Consider the following 15,898-nt stretch of genomic DNA (forward strand, 5'->3'; position numbering starts at 1 on the left):
TCTAATGTTAATCAAAACTAACAAAATTTTATCAATAGCTTTGTAAAAAAATGACCAGATTTTTAACATCTGATATTTTCAATTAATTTCAGTAGATTTACATGGTGCTTTTAACTTTGGGGTGCAGTCACACCTACTATTTTGAGCAATCCTCATAATTTCCAAATAAAACTGGCATGAGAAGGACTGGTGTAAGTCGGGAGTAGGGCTGGCGCTCTGGGTTCTCCCGATGACCAGCTCAGCTCCTGAAAAACGGCTCCTACCTTCCATCTGCTTCATCCGATCCTTCAATGTCAAAGCGCAGTTTTTTCAGTGGTTTAGGAGGGTTACTTCCTTCAGCACTTCTTTTGAGCACACGGTCGCTGTTACACACCATTTGATTTATTTTCTGGAACTTCTCAGAAGTCTGCAAATTATGGAATTCTTTATTTTAAATCATTAAATGCCACCACTTTGCTTAGCAACCCCTATAATTGCAGGTTTGAGGTGGGTCAAAAATCAGGCAGAGGTAATATCTGCATTTTAATTTTCTACCTTTATGGACCAAATAAGAGATGTGAAAAATGTTAAAATCAGACTAACTGCACCTAACTCTGCCCCAATTAAATACCTGCTATTTTCAAACCCTCCTATGTCTTCCCAACAACTCTGATGGCTACTCCAAAAGTCCTAGTTCCTCGTTTTCAGAACCTACTCACACACAAAACTAGGGCTACTTCTCAGAAGCATGCAAAGTTGGAACAGCTTCCTGGAACCTTATTTTTGACAGATTTTTTTTTTTTTCTTTTTAGAGCACAGCATAACCAGAAAGAATGTCACAGGAATTTAATAAGCGATGTTTAGTGAATAATAATTTTGGGCTCACTTTATGGGTATCATGTTGACAAGTCATACTATATATTTGAAGCCATTATTGATGTAATGTTAGGATATCAGTATTTGTTGATATCCTAACTCTAAAAGTTTTAAAATAAAATATTAAATATCCAAAAAACTTAAGCATTTGAGTCCATCCAAGTATTACTAGAGATGATCTGAGATATTTATCTCCTGAGGGAGAATCCTTTCACAGCAAAGAAAGCTTTGGTAAGAAATACCAAAGGGGGCACAATACCTTATTTGATCCAAAGGACAAACACATGGAAAAACTCTATGTCTTGTCTATCTATTTCAGAACCAGAGTGAGGTGATAATCTCAGTGATGTGTATTAACACATTTATTTGAACTCAAGAATGAAGTCAGACTTTCTGATAGAAATTAAATGTGATTTGACTGATTTGATAGTAAGGATTAGCTTTGCTAATTATGCTTTATTTTCCAAAAATTAAATGAACTAAGTTTCAAAAAAATTAAATGCAAAACCAGATTTTGATGGAAAATATATTTAGAGCACATGTACAATATGATAGAAACAAAATTCTGGGCACCTATTAAATTTATAAGATTTTCAGTTATCAGCTTTAAAATATGGAAGTACATATAACATTTTCTCAATTCTTTTAGAGGCTATGGCAAGCAAAAAAGTTTGAAGACCACTACTCTATACTTATCCAGATCCAATCCTATTTATGTGGTCCATATCCCCTTTGTGAAGCCTGACAGCTGCAGCCTATATTGAGCTAAACGTCACAGCATTTACTATTTGTAACAAACATTTTAACATTTGGTCTTTTAGTATACAAACATTTATGGTTCTCTAGTTATTTCATTTGGGGCAGTGCAGCAGGCAGATGCTAGAATGGCTCTCACTAATCCTCATCTCCTTGAGTGTGGGTTGGACCTGGTGGTGTCTTGCTCCTGACAAAATAATGTGGCAAAAGTGATGGAAAGTCACTTACAAGATTACAACAACAGTGACTTCCATTTCGCTTGTTTATCTCCCTCGTTCCCTGCCTCCCTCTCTTGGAATCCTTGCTCTGGGAGAAGCAAGCTGCTATGTTGTGAGTAGCCTGTCACCCTACGGAGAAGCCCACGTGTCAAGGAACTGATGGCTTGGACCAGTAGCCATCGAGGATCAGCCAACAGCCATATGAATGAGTCTCTGAGAGGTCGTCCTCCAGGTGAGCCTGGAGATAAGTGCAGCTCCAGGTGACACACTGACTGCAGCCTTGTCTGGAGAGACCCTGGATCCTAAGCCATGCCTGCGTACTGACCCACAGAAACTGAGATGAAAAAAGGTTTAAGTTACTAAGTTTGGGGGTGATTTGTTACGCAGCAATAAATAACAAATATAGGCAGAGGGGTGGGTAGTATGAAACATTAATAATAATGCATACTGAATACAGGACTGCTGAATTAGTGATGGTAATGCAAGGCCAGCTAGAGTAATGGGTTCCCAGACTAGAATAACCATTTCAAAGCTAAGCTTTGCCCTGCACTCCTCTGGAACAAAGACCACCACAGACTCTGTCACTTACACTGGGGCATGTAACCAATTCCTTATCAACTTAAAAGGGAAAGAATATCCTAGAATTTGGAGAGGAAGAAAAGCAAAAGTGTGTATATGTATAGAAGGAGACCAGTGGGTAAGGACTGGCTGGTGACATCTGGACACAGTGATTACATTTTGGAGTATCTTATTTCAAATTAGTGAATTTCAAAGCTGTTTTTTAAAACATTCCTTTGAGATTATATAATGCATATATTTGTATGTATAGACATGAATGTATACACACACATATATAATCTCAAAGAAATGTTTAGAAAACAACTTTGAAATGCACCAATTATGAATATGATTTAAAATTAAATCTGATTTGAAAATAAATCTGATGTCTTCTAAATTCTACGCAGTATGCCTGAATGAGGTGCTTGAATAATAGCATTTGTAAATTCAATTATAGAAATTCTCGATTTCTTTTATAGTTATAGTGCATACTATTGTATTTCACAGGAAAAGTACTCACCCCAAATGATTCACCAATTGATACTAAGATCCTGTCAAGTTAATATAAAATACAAATTAGTAAAATGCAAATCATATCCAACTGTGCAGAGGTGAACATACACACGTCATTCTGAACTATCAGGAATGCCAAATCAAAGGTTTCCTCTACCCCTGGAACCACTGACAAATTATACTCATTAGAGACTTATTCTGGTACTGCTAGTCTAGTCAAACACTGAACTGGTTCCTTAGATTTTTTAAAGCAAGACCTGCATGTCTGCAAGAACATATTCTGCCATTGTTCACATTTAAAAAGGGTAAAAGAAAATTTTAAGTTTATCCATACTTAATTCTTCATAAATCAATGACTAACAATTAAAATTTCTTTCACCTTTTCTCATTAAAAATTCAAGTTACATTTGGCAAAAACTTATATGTGATAATCAGAATTCTAATTAGGATCTATATATAGTATAGTAAATATATTTACTATATATAGTAAAGGCTATTTAACACATATCCTAGAATCAGAAATCTCTTATTAGTTTGTCCTTGCTTGAACCATATAATTTACACTCCTGATAATAAAGGTGAAGAACAGCATTAGCCTGACACAACAAAGATTTGATCATATGTACATGGAATCAATAAATATATGGATTTTATTGTCCTCCCAATTCTTTGATAAGTGGCCATCATTCTATATATTGATATATTTGATTTAACTAAATATGCTGAATATGTAGAGTGTTAAGATGCTCTCTTAATACTTGATCAATGATTTATCAGGATTTTCAGAATGTGACTTTTTTGCTAAAGGACTCCAACCTGGAAGTGATTTAACTAAGATCAGCAAAAAAGCCATCATTATCAGCATAACATGGGTTAATTATCACCATTAAAAATTTAGCTAAGTATACGTTTTCATGTGTACAAATTAGACATGGTGTGGCATCTCAGCAGCTTATAATGTAATTTGTAAATATCAGTACACAGATACTCAACTATAAGAACACCAAATAAACAGAAGACGATACAGGGGCACATGGGAGCATTTATATCATTTGCCAATTATTTTCTACTTTTTCTTTTACTGTAGAGTTTGAAATTTTTATGAGTGTGCATTATTTATATAATTAAACACACCACACAAATTTTTTCTATAGGGTTAATATATCCCCTTCTTGTTTTTCTTGCCCATTAAGTACAACTATATGGGCTAACGTTTTCTGAGACTTTACAAGCAAATCTGCCTCCACTTTACCCAAATAAAGTCAGTTTTAAATAGCCCTTGATAACACATAATGAGTCAACTGAAGTACTTCAAAAGCCAGAGAGCACTTGCTGTTGGATGTGGAAGATAATATACTGATTTGTAGCTGCACAGAACCTTTCATCTGAGAATTTAAAACAGTTTCACACTCATCATTTACCTGAGCCACAGCACCCTGAGACCTGCCCAAGTTAATACAAAGAGGCCACAGGCAGAATTAGGAATGGACTTCTAAAGACTTAATTTACAGTCACCTACATTTAATCAGTCATCTACATTTTTATAAGCAAGATGAACACATCCACAGAAAGAGTTCACAGGACATTCAGTAAACTCCAGAATAAAAATTCTTAACCAAAAGTAACCTACTTTGTTTAGCAGACTGGCTACTTACAAAAACATGGGAGTGACTTTGAAACTTGTCATCAAACTGGTGCTCAGACTGTTTACAAAACAACAGACCCCAGCAGCCAGGAAAGCTGATGACTAAATGTGCAAACCCATCTAAGTAAACAGATTACCTACCCCCGGACCCCCAATTCTTATCACATCACTTAATATAAATGAGGAAATTAGGGTCTCAAATCTAGCTTATTTTAAATGAAGAAAGCTTTGTGTTCTTAAGCTTGGATCAAAATAAGTCCCTCTTATTCTTTACCACTTCCCTAAAAAGAAAACACAAACCTTGATCTTGGAGTCATTTTTGTTGGCATAGGCAGACCTTCTGAAATTTTATACGGATTCTTCAGGGGTGATATGTAGATGTTCCCCCCAGGAACCCGTAAAGGTGAGCTAGAAAACTTGTAAGGGCTTCGAGGAATGTGAGGAATTGGTGACAAGGTAGGGGGCTAGAGGAAAAACAAAAAAAGTAGATTACTTAACGTTTTAGTGAGATCCACTGCTTTATAATTAGATTTTCCCAAACAAAGGATGCTTTTTAACATACCCTGGTGGAAGCATACTGCAAAATATTTGTTTTCAGTCTCTGCATGAAGACTGAATTATAGAATACGATAATAGAATCATACTCCTCTTCTCTGATCAAAACACGTTTGAATGTCTGAGGAAGAAGAGCAAAAACACTTGTTAAATGAATTTGGGTATTTAACTCCTTAGACTTTCTTTTTTTTTAATTAATTAATTAACTTTTGGCTGCATTGGGTCTTTGTTGCTGCCTACGGGCTTTCTTTAGCTGTGGTGAGTGGTGGCTTCCCTTGCTGCGGAGCACGGGCTCTAGGTGCGTGGGCTTCAGTAGTTGTAACATACGGGCTCAGTAGTTGTGGCACACGGGCTCAGTAGTTGTGGCTCACGGGCTCAGTAGTTGTGGCTCACGGGCTCTAGAGCGCAGGCTCAGTAGTTGTGCACGGGCTTAGTTGCTCCGTGGCAAGTAGGAACTTCACGGAACAGGGCTCAAACCCGTGTCCCCTGCATTGGCAGGCGGATTCTTAACCACTGTGCCACCAGGGAAGCCTAGATTTTCTATTTTAATAGTTCATAATACTATTTACAGTAAAAACGCATATTTTACAGGCAAAAACAATCCGAAAAAGCCATCTTAGGCTTGGATTATAGCTGCTCTACTAGCAGTGAAATGTCATAGATATATACGTTTTTTATATATTTGTGTAAAAGTTTATTACAAATATCCTGCTTATTGTCAGGGATATAGTATTCTTTATTTACTTTATAGTATGAATTTGAATACTAAAGTGTGTTAACTTCCCAATTACATTTTAGTTACAAATAATTAACCAATAATATGAAAGTAAAAAGTTGATATGTAAATTTATATAATACAGTCAGAACATATGATATAATTAATGACTGAAGCTATCCATATTACAGATATGTATATATCTGGAAAATTCTTACCATGGAAAATTACCTACCTCCTGAACAGCATGAGGAAGATCTTTGTATGCTGTTACAATGATTTTGAATTTAAGGTCTATATTCTTCACTTTGCATATGCCATACATGGAACACATCATAATCTAGTAAATAAATGTGATATAAAAATAGTCAGGATTTTGTTGCATGGTTGTACTCTAAAAAACACTGTTATCTTTCTTCTAGTTTCAAAAAATGGAAATTTAATTTCCTACAGAATTATCTTTTCCCATCCTGAGCTCAGTTTGAATGTACATGTAAAGTATTTAAAGGACAGAATGCAAATAGCCAACTCTCAATTATTCAGGACTGATCATCTGGTTTGTAAATAACCCTAACTTTGGCTCCTGTTCCTTAAATGTTTCTCAGAAGAGAAAAGTTGAAACTGGAATCAATTAACTGTTTAACACTTAAAAAAAAAAAGCCAGGTGTGAAAAGGGTTCAAACTATTAGATAAAATAATATTGACTATACTCCGTGGTGGTGTTAAGGGGGATGCAGTAACTGGAAAGGGACAGGAGGCAGTCTTCTGTTGACAATGTTCTGTTTCTTGATTTGCTTTCATAGATGAGTTCAGTTGATGAATTTACATTAAGATGTATCCTTATGATATATGGATTACTCTATACACATATTACATTTAAAGAGGGGTATTTTAAACATAAAAATAAAATTTGAAGTGATTTTCTGTGACTTTGAAACATCGAACTTTCTTAATTTGTCTGAATTTTACTACCTAATTTAAGAACTGATATCTTCTGCAACATTCTTGCTCCCATCTACCGCCAAGAATACCTACTCAACATCCCTTGTTTAGCATCTTAAACAGCCCCAATACTACTATTTCTCCCGTTTAGAATGCCATCCAAGTATCCTCTTTGCTAATTCACACTGTTCTCCTATTTCAATACTTTACCTAAGATACCTCTCACAAAATCTTCTTGATTCCAGATACCTAATCTCTTTAGAAATCCTTAGCACTACTGTCTATCTTTCTATATTATAGAAAAGCAGTAGACCCATAAGGCAATAAGTGCCTACCTAAAAAAAAAATCCAACATACTAGAATTTAGAGTTCAAATATGCTCTTGTAAAATATACATATTTGTAGGTTATACCTTTATACAATAATTCATCTTTTGCTCAAAATATCATTCTTACTGGGAACAATACTACCAACCTTACCAAAATAAAAAGATTAAAAGGGAACATTATGAACAGCTGCATATCAACCAAATAGATATCTAAGATGAAATGGAAAAATTTAAGGAAAGACACGAACTACCAAAACTGACTCAAGAAGAAAAAGAAAATCTGAGCTTTTGAAGCACTAAAGCACCAAAAGCTTCAAAGGACACAATCAAGAAAGTGAAATGAAAAAAAAAAAGAAAAGAAAAAAAAGGAAAGTGAAATGACAACTCAGAGAATGAGAGAAAATATTTGCAAATCATATAAGGATTTGCATGATAAAGAACTTGCATGTAGAATATATAAAAAACCCTTTCGGCTCAACAATAAAAAGACAACCCAATGAACAAATAGGTAAAGTATCTGAATAACTATTTCTCCAAAGAAGATATACAAAATGGTCAATAAGAACACAAAAAGATTCTCAATATCATCAGCCATCAGAGAAGTGCAAATCAAAACCACAAAGAGATATCACTTCATATCCACTAAGATAGCTATAATCCAAAAGGCAAATAAGAAGTTGGTATAGATGTGAAGAAACTGGAACCCCATACACTGCTGACAGGAATGTAAAATGGGTAGCCATGCTAGTAAACAATCTGGCCATTCCTCAAAAGGCAATACAAAGAGTTACCATATGACCCAGCAATTCCACTCCTAGGTAAATACCCCAGAGAAATGAAAACATACGTCCACCCAAAAACTTGCACATGAATTTTCATTAACATTATTCATAATAGCCAAAAAGTGGAAACCAAATGTACATCAACTGATGAATAAATAAACATGATGTGGTATAGCCATACAATGGAATATTATTTGGCAATAAAAAGGAATGAAGTACTGATACAAGCTATAACACAGATGAACAATCAAAACATAGTAAGTGAAGGAATCCAGACACAAAAGATAACATTATATGATTCCATTTATATGAAATGTCCAGAAGAGGCAAGTCTATAAAGACAGAAAGTAGATTAGCGTGTTGCCTGTGGTTAGAGGGGGTAGGAGAATAGAGGCGTGTATGCTACAGGTACAGGGTTTCTTTTTGACATGATGAAAATATTTTAAAACTGATTTTGGTGATTGCTGCACAACTCTGTTAATATACTAAAAACTACTGAACTGTACATTTTAAATGGGTAATTAGCATGGTATATGAATTACATCTCAATAAAACTGTTACAAAAATATTATTCCATAAACAGAGAAGAAAGAGGAAGATATGAGAGATGGTCTTTGTAAATTAACTCATTCATTTATTCATTTGACAATGTTTTAGATCAACTATTCTTTTTTAGATCTTTTTTAGATCAACTAAGATCCCCGGGGGTTCTTAGTTCCCCAACAAGGGATCAAACCCATGCCCCTGCAGCCTGCAGTGGAAGCACAGAGTCTTAAGCACTGGACCAGGGAAGTCCTAGATCAACTATCCTTAAGTCTCATGCTTTTTCCACACTAAATGAATTCTAGCTTACCACAACATAGAAAAAGCCTATGATAAAGTTTCTTCAGTGAGTTTTGCAGTGAGATCTTTCATGCCATTAAATAAATAAAGTTATTGAAATATTCTCAAGCTCTAAAGCTCTCATTTGTAAGAAGTATAGCAAAAATATAAAGGGTAGCCAACAAGCAAATATATATTAAGTCTACTAAATCGATGCAGCTTCTCATTTGAATCTAACCTTTTCTTAAGAAATCAGTACACAGCTAACAAGTGAGTCGAGTAGGAAAAGTGCATAATTTTCTTACCTGGTCCAAATGCCTGTCTCTCATGAGTTCATACTCATTTTGCAGTGTGTGTTGGAAAAGGGTCCAGATGATATGTTCTAGTTCTGGGTGGTCAGACAGAAGGCGTGCACACAGGGTATTTAGTCGAAGATATGCTAGTCGATACACTGGAAAAATAAGGGGAATTAATCACATTTACTCTTTTTTTTTTTTTTTTTTTGCGGTACACGGGCCTCTCACTGTTGTGGCCTCTCCCGCTGCGGAGCACAGGCTCCGGACGCGCAGGCTCAGCGGCCATGGCTCACGGGCCTAGCCGCTCCGCGGCATGCAGGATCTTCCTGGACCGGGGCACGAACCCGTGTCCCCTGCATCGGCAGGCGGACTCTCAACCACTGCGCCACCAGGGAAGCCCCACATTTACTCTTAATTTTGTATCACAAGTGGATTTTTTCAAAACATTAAATTGCTATAACCAAATGCTGTTAAATAGCATTTTAACATTAACTTCATCTCTACCACTGTTTTCCTTATGAATAAATGATTTGTAGCCTTAGCACTGTCCTAGATACGAGAAGGCAAAATAATACTTTGCTGAAAGTATATTCAGCAAAAAAAATTCTTTTGCTAAATTATTACAGCATAAAATTGAGGTAGAGGGACTTCCCTGGTGGTCCAGTGGTAAAGAATCCGCCTTCCAATGCAGGGGACGCGGGTTCGATCCCTGGTTAGGGAACTAAGACCCCACATGCGGCAGGGCAACTAAGCCCGTGTGCTACTGAGCTCCTGCGCCTCAACTACAGAGCCTGCGTGCCGCGAACTACAGAGCTCACGCACTCTGGAACCCACACGCCACAACTACAGAGCCCACGCGCCCTGGAGCCTGCACACCACAACTAGAGAGAGAAAACCTGCACGCCACAACTAGAGAGATGCCCGTGCCCCACAATGAAAGATCCCGTATGCCTCAACGAAGATCCCGCATGCCGCAAGCAACACCCAACACAGCCAAAAATAAATTAAATAAATAAAATAAAATAAAGTTGAGGCGGAGGAAGAAAGATCCTAAGATCTTGTGAAATTAGACAATCCAAATAGAGTTTGTTTCCGTTCCACTGGTAATCTCTCATCACAGATGTTGAAAATTCTCACTATCAATATTCAAGAGGGTAATTATTTTTTAAAATAATGGAATTTCCAAAGTCCCTCAATTTTTCCAATCCTAAAAAAAAATAGTGTATTTCTCTATAAAAATGCTAGACTTGTAGATTACCTAAGTGGTAATATGACTGTGATATTAAATTTAGAGAGTTTATTAAAAAATGCTAGTGGAACATAGGTTGGAGAAAAGTAATCCACAAAACTGAATTTTCCTCCATCTACTTTAAACATAATGACCCTTGGTTTAAATTTACTTTTCAAAGACTTGCATAAGGTAATCAGAATTTTTTAGTTAATAATTTAACCCAGTGGTCCTCAACTTTGGCTTATATCAGACTTGCATTGAGGGCTTGTAAAAACAATGATTTTTTTTTTTTTTTTTTTTTTGCCTCATCCTAGAGCTTCTGACTGAGTAGTTCTAGGGGCAGGGCTCAAACAAAAATTCTCATTTCTACAACTTAGCAGGTGAGGTGGATTCTGCTGGTTGGGGACCACACTCTGGAACCAACGCTCTTAACGTAAGGGCTTATAACATGCCTATAAAGTTCAGTATATCTCTGACTTGAATAAAAATCAGAAAAATGATTTATCACAGAGGAATGTGGCCTTTTACTTTCCTTCAAAGAGCTCCAAGTGGGTGTGCACTTGCATGTATATACACATGCACAGACACCCAAATGACCTCCCCATCCCACCACATACACACACAATCAGAGAATGCTATACAACCTGGTTACCAGGAAATGCACCTGCACTAGGCCACAACACATTGTATAATCTCAACTCACACACCTGAACAGCAAAAGTAATGTTAGGAGCAAATATTTCCAGGCATAAATTTGAAAGCATAACAGTAGCAGCGACAATAACAACATCTAACACTTTCTGAGTGCTTACTATGTGCTAGGCATTGTTGGAAGCGTTTTATGTATTAATTCATTTAATATCTCAAAACCCATACAAGGTAGATTATTATTATTTCCATTTTACAGATGAGAAAACAGGCATAGAGATATTAAAGGTTTTTTCCCTTTTTTTAAAAAATTGGAGTATAATTGCTTTACAATGTTATGTTAGTTTCTGCTGTACAATGAAGTGAATCAGCTATATTTATACCTATATCCCCTCCCTCTTGGGCCTCCCTCCCACCCCACCCCCATCCCACCCATCTAGGTCATCATAGAGCACCGAGCTGAGCTTCCTGTGCTTTATAGCATGTTCCTGCTAGCTATCTATTTTACGCATTGTAGTGTATATATGTCGATCCTAATCTCCCAATTCATCCCATCCTTCCCTTCCCCACCATGTCCACATATCTGTTCTCTACATCTACACCTCTATTCCTACCCTGCAAATAGGTTCATCTGTACCATTTTTATAGATTCTACATATATGCGTTAATATACGATATCTGTTTTTCTCTTTCTGGCTTACTTCACTCTGTATGACAGACTCTAGGTCCATCCACATCTCTACAAATGACCCAATTTCATTCCTTTTCATGGCTAAGTAATATTCCATTGTATATATGTACCACATCTTCTTTATCCATTCATCTGTCATTGGACATTTAGGTTGCTTCCATGACCTGGCTAATGTAAATAGCGCTGCAATGAACATTGGGGTACATATGTCCTTTTGAATTATGGTTTTCTCAGGATATATGCCCAGTAGTGGGATTGCTGGGTCATATGATATTAAAGCGACTTGCCCAAATTCACGCCTAGTTAAGCAGAAGAGCCATGATTTGAATCCAGTCAGCCTCGTTTCAGAGTCCATGCTCTTGAGAGTGATCATCTACTAACCTTTTTTGTAAAAGAGTGAAAGGGAGGTAGATTTCAATGGCTTCTGAGTCTGGAAGGCTGAGGTTGCTTGTGCCTCTGAATTTGCAGTAGAATTTACACGTGTAGTTGACCCTTTTTTCTTTGGGGATCTTACAGGAGAAAGATACCTAGGTATATTCAAAGGAAAAGACTTCATTTGAAGTTTGCTAAGAATCTCTCTCTCTCTCTCTCTCTCTCTCGCTCACACACACACACACACACACACACACACACACACACACACACACACACTCATGGCTGTACACATGCATCCAAACACATCTTGTCTATTTAATCTACTGTTCTACACCAAATCCCTCTTTAAATACAAGTTGGAAAAGAGAGATTAATAGGAAAACTAAGCTTGTCCTTATCATTTCTAACTCTATTTCAATAAATGGCTTTTCTTGGGAATTACTGCGTTATTTAAAAAATAGCTGCATATGTTTATATGTTCAATTCTAATAATTAAAGTGGGACTGAGTTCATAAAATTCTGGTTCAGAATTTCTGGTTCCAGAATTCTGGTTCAGTCCTTCCTCCAGCTTAAAAGAACAAGCCACTGATATCAAAATATCAATTTCTCTGATTCTCTCCTAAAAACATTTCATTGATAACTATGGTTCATATACATTGCACTTAAGTTACACATACATACTCCCTCCTAAATTATATAGTACACAATTATATGAATTAATATTTCAGGTAACATTATCAAGGCAGATTTATACCTGTATACTAAAAATATGTCAGGCATAAATCAAGGCAGTGATATTAGTAAAATTATTTCTCAATTTCTGACCTTCTACTGCTCTGTGTTGCCCTTTATTTTAGAGGATAATCCAGGTCTACTTTCTTTTTTTTTTTTCAAGAACACTTTTTATTAAGGTCACTATTAGTAAAAGGTTTACAGTCTTTTAAAAATATCCCAGAATCTACTATGAAGAGCAAGTACTAGGGAGTAAACACCAAAGCATAATTTTCTAATTTTGTTTTAGTAGCTGAGAAATCATTCTGAGCAGGAAGTAGGATTTGTACCTTACTATGTATGTTTCTAGTACATGCAATATATTTACTAGTACACTAGGAAAAGGGAATCACCATCATAACTTTAAAAGTACCAGGGTCTAGTCTATTATCACCCTTGAATTTCCCTTCAATTCACTAACTAACAATATTGTAGACTGACTTAACTTGGGTAGAAGTTAGTCCCCCTTGAATTCTACGTGACCACATTACCTCCTGGACTTCGCTACTTGAATCTCAGACTTAAGAAGGCCAAAGTGGAGCTCTTGATTTCTTTCCCATTCTTCCCATGTCAAGAAATGGCTCCACATTACATCCAGTTTAAGTTAAAAACTTAGGAGGTATTTTTAATTTTTCCCTTTTCCCAATCTTCAAACCCAATGCAAAAGAAAGTTCTATTAAATCTTCCTCTAAAATACACCCCAGATCTTTCCATTTCTTTGTATCTCTACTGACATATCTTAGACCAAGTCATTTACATCTCTCACTTGAACTACTGAAATTTTCTCCAAACTGGTCTTTCTACTTTCTTCCTTGCCCTGTTCCTTTCCCTCCTCCAAACCCACCTGTACTTCAAGTAGCAGCCAGAAACTGACCCTTTAACAATACCCATTATAGCAAGTTGCACCCCTGCTTAAAACCTTAATGCTTTCCCACTGCCCTTCTAAAACCCAAACTCCTCCCTTCGGCCTATGAGAACCTACAAGGTCTAGCTCCAGTTTGCCTCTCCAGCCCCATCTTGTACCATTTTCCTCTTGTTTGCTTCGGGGTTTCTTTCTGTTCCTCAGACCAGCTAAGTTTGACCACCCAAGGCCACTGCACTTAATACTGTTTGCTGTGCCTGTAATGCACATCATACAGATTTTGCCTGGCCAGCACCCACTTGTTCTTGAAGTCTCAGGTCAAATAGCACTTCATCAGAGAAAGCTTCCCTAAACATTCTATCACTCTCTTAGCTTCTCTCTTTCACATCATTCTCTTTCTTTCTATTACAGAACTTATTATATTCTAAAATAACCTTATGTATTAGTTTACTTGTTCACTGTTTATTTCCTTCCTCCAGAGCATAAGCTCTATGAGGGGAAGGACCTAGTCCATCTTATTCGCCTTTGTATTCCCAGTGCCTAGAACACTTCCTGGCACCTAACGGACAACTGCTTATTGAATTAAAGAAAAAGATAAGGCTTGACTTATTTATATTTATGTATTACCTAGCAAACAAATTTATACATGAAGGCAGAAGCTCCATATGCCAGAAATACTTTGGTACAAATTAGCATGGAAATGACATCTCTGGAAAACAGTCCCTGCACTAATCACAGAACCCTGTAATGTCAGTTCCTAAACAGGAACATAACATTAGGCACATTTCTATGAAAGGCAATGTAGCTAGACTGCTTAAGAGCATGGGCTTTGGGGTCAGATTGCTTGAGTTTGATTTCTAATTCCTTCTTCATAGATAACGGAGGCTGACAGCCGTGTCTATTATCTTACAGGGCTGTTAGGTCACTGTCCAGCACACAGTGAACCCTCAATAAATGTTAGTTATCTCCTTCTTCTTCCATCACACCATCATGCACTAATCAACCGTTTTAGTCTCGGATCCCACACTACTCCCTTTGCCCCATCCTATGCTTCACTCCAGATGCACTGAGCTGTACTCCCTGAAAAATGTTTCCTGCTTTCCTGGCTGCTATACTTTGGGGTTCATGCTATTTTGGTCTCTTCCCTCCTCTCCAGTTTCCATGTTGAAATCCTGCTCTACCTTTGAGGACTATCTAAATTGCCACCTCTGCATGAAAGGTGTCCTAACTACACCAAACCTGAGTGATTTCAGTAGCACTCTGTACCACTGTATATGAACTTTATTTGGGTCATGTATCTTATACTCCTGATCCCTGAAAGCAGGAAAAATGTCTTATTCAAAGTTCTATTCCCTACAGCTTTTGTATAACATCTTGCATCACACTATGCTCAGAATCTATTTGCAAGTTGAATGGATTGACACAACAGATATTCTACTTACATATCTGCTGCAGTGTGATTATTCTGGAGAGGAAGGTTGAGAGTACAAGCAGGTTCAAGGTGATCAGCTGGTCCTTCTCGGTCCTTTGCTTGTTTAATAAGATCAAATAAAGGTGACTCCTATATGAAACAAGATGACATTAAAACAACATTGGTAAGTATGATTCTCCAATGTATATATCAAAATCATGACATGGTGAGCATTATGAATTTAGCCATAATCGACAATAGCAATTTTGAAGTCAGAATAAGATTCTTTTCTCCACCTTGAAAATAATGACGGCCAATTTTTGTATTACACATAAAATAAAGAACTAGGAATATGTAAAACTTCAAATGCTTGTATTAGAAAAGAAATTAAAAGTTAGGGAAAGAAACACAGAAGAGACCCAAAGAAAGTAGAAGGAAGAAAATAATAAAGACATAAACAGGATTTAATGAAACTGAAAACAAAGATAAAACACATGGTTTGATCAACTAAGCTAATAATTGGTACTTTGAAATAACTAATAAAATTAAACAAAACTCCAGTCAGATCGACTGAGAAAAAGAGAAGAGACAGATAAATAGCATTAGGGACAAAACTGGAGCCACCATTACGAAGATTAGAAAGATAACAGGGTTGCGAAAAAATTTATGTCAATTCATAGGAAAACTTAGACCAAGTGGAAAATTCCTCAAAAATATAAATTGACCAAACTCAATAAGAAATAAATAAACCTCAACAGTCCTATGAACTATTAAAGAACTTGGATCAGTAATTAAAAGTCTCCCCACAAATAAAACATCAAGCACCGCTGGTTTTACCAGTGAATTCCACCAAACATTCAAGGAATAGATAATTCCACTTTTGCTCCAACTCTTTGGAGAATGGAAGAAGTAAAAACATTCTCT

General features: G+C 36.6%; 1 protein-coding gene across 7 annotated transcripts in view; it reads right to left on the bottom strand.

Annotated features, from left to right (window-relative positions):
* The window catches only part of RB1 (RB transcriptional corepressor 1), a 146,893-nt gene that overhangs the window by 18,627 nt on the left and 112,368 nt on the right, over positions 1 to 15,898 (bottom strand). For all 7 annotated transcript variants that reach the window (XR_009536812.1, XM_060129348.1, XM_060129347.1 and 4 more), the window contains exons 18-25: positions 15,006 to 15,124; positions 11,937 to 12,082; positions 8,995 to 9,140; positions 6,051 to 6,155; positions 5,108 to 5,221; positions 4,846 to 5,009; positions 2,908 to 2,938; positions 264 to 406 (exon numbers count right to left, since the gene is read on the bottom strand). Coding sequence is in view for 6 of the 7 variants with exons in the window: in XM_060129348.1 (XP_059985331.1) it covers positions 264 to 406; positions 2,908 to 2,938; positions 4,846 to 5,009; positions 5,108 to 5,221; positions 6,051 to 6,155; positions 8,995 to 9,140; positions 11,937 to 12,082; positions 15,006 to 15,124 (968 nt within the window). In the remaining variant the exon portion in view is untranslated. The remainder of the gene's footprint in view (positions 1 to 263; positions 407 to 2,907; positions 2,939 to 4,845; positions 5,010 to 5,107; positions 5,222 to 6,050; positions 6,156 to 8,994; positions 9,141 to 11,936; positions 12,083 to 15,005; positions 15,125 to 15,898) is intronic.

This window comes from Lagenorhynchus albirostris, chromosome 18 (genome assembly GCF_949774975.1).
Source record: "Lagenorhynchus albirostris chromosome 18, mLagAlb1.1, whole genome shotgun sequence".
In the NCBI taxonomy this organism is placed as follows: Eukaryota; Metazoa; Chordata; class Mammalia; order Artiodactyla; family Delphinidae; genus Lagenorhynchus; species Lagenorhynchus albirostris.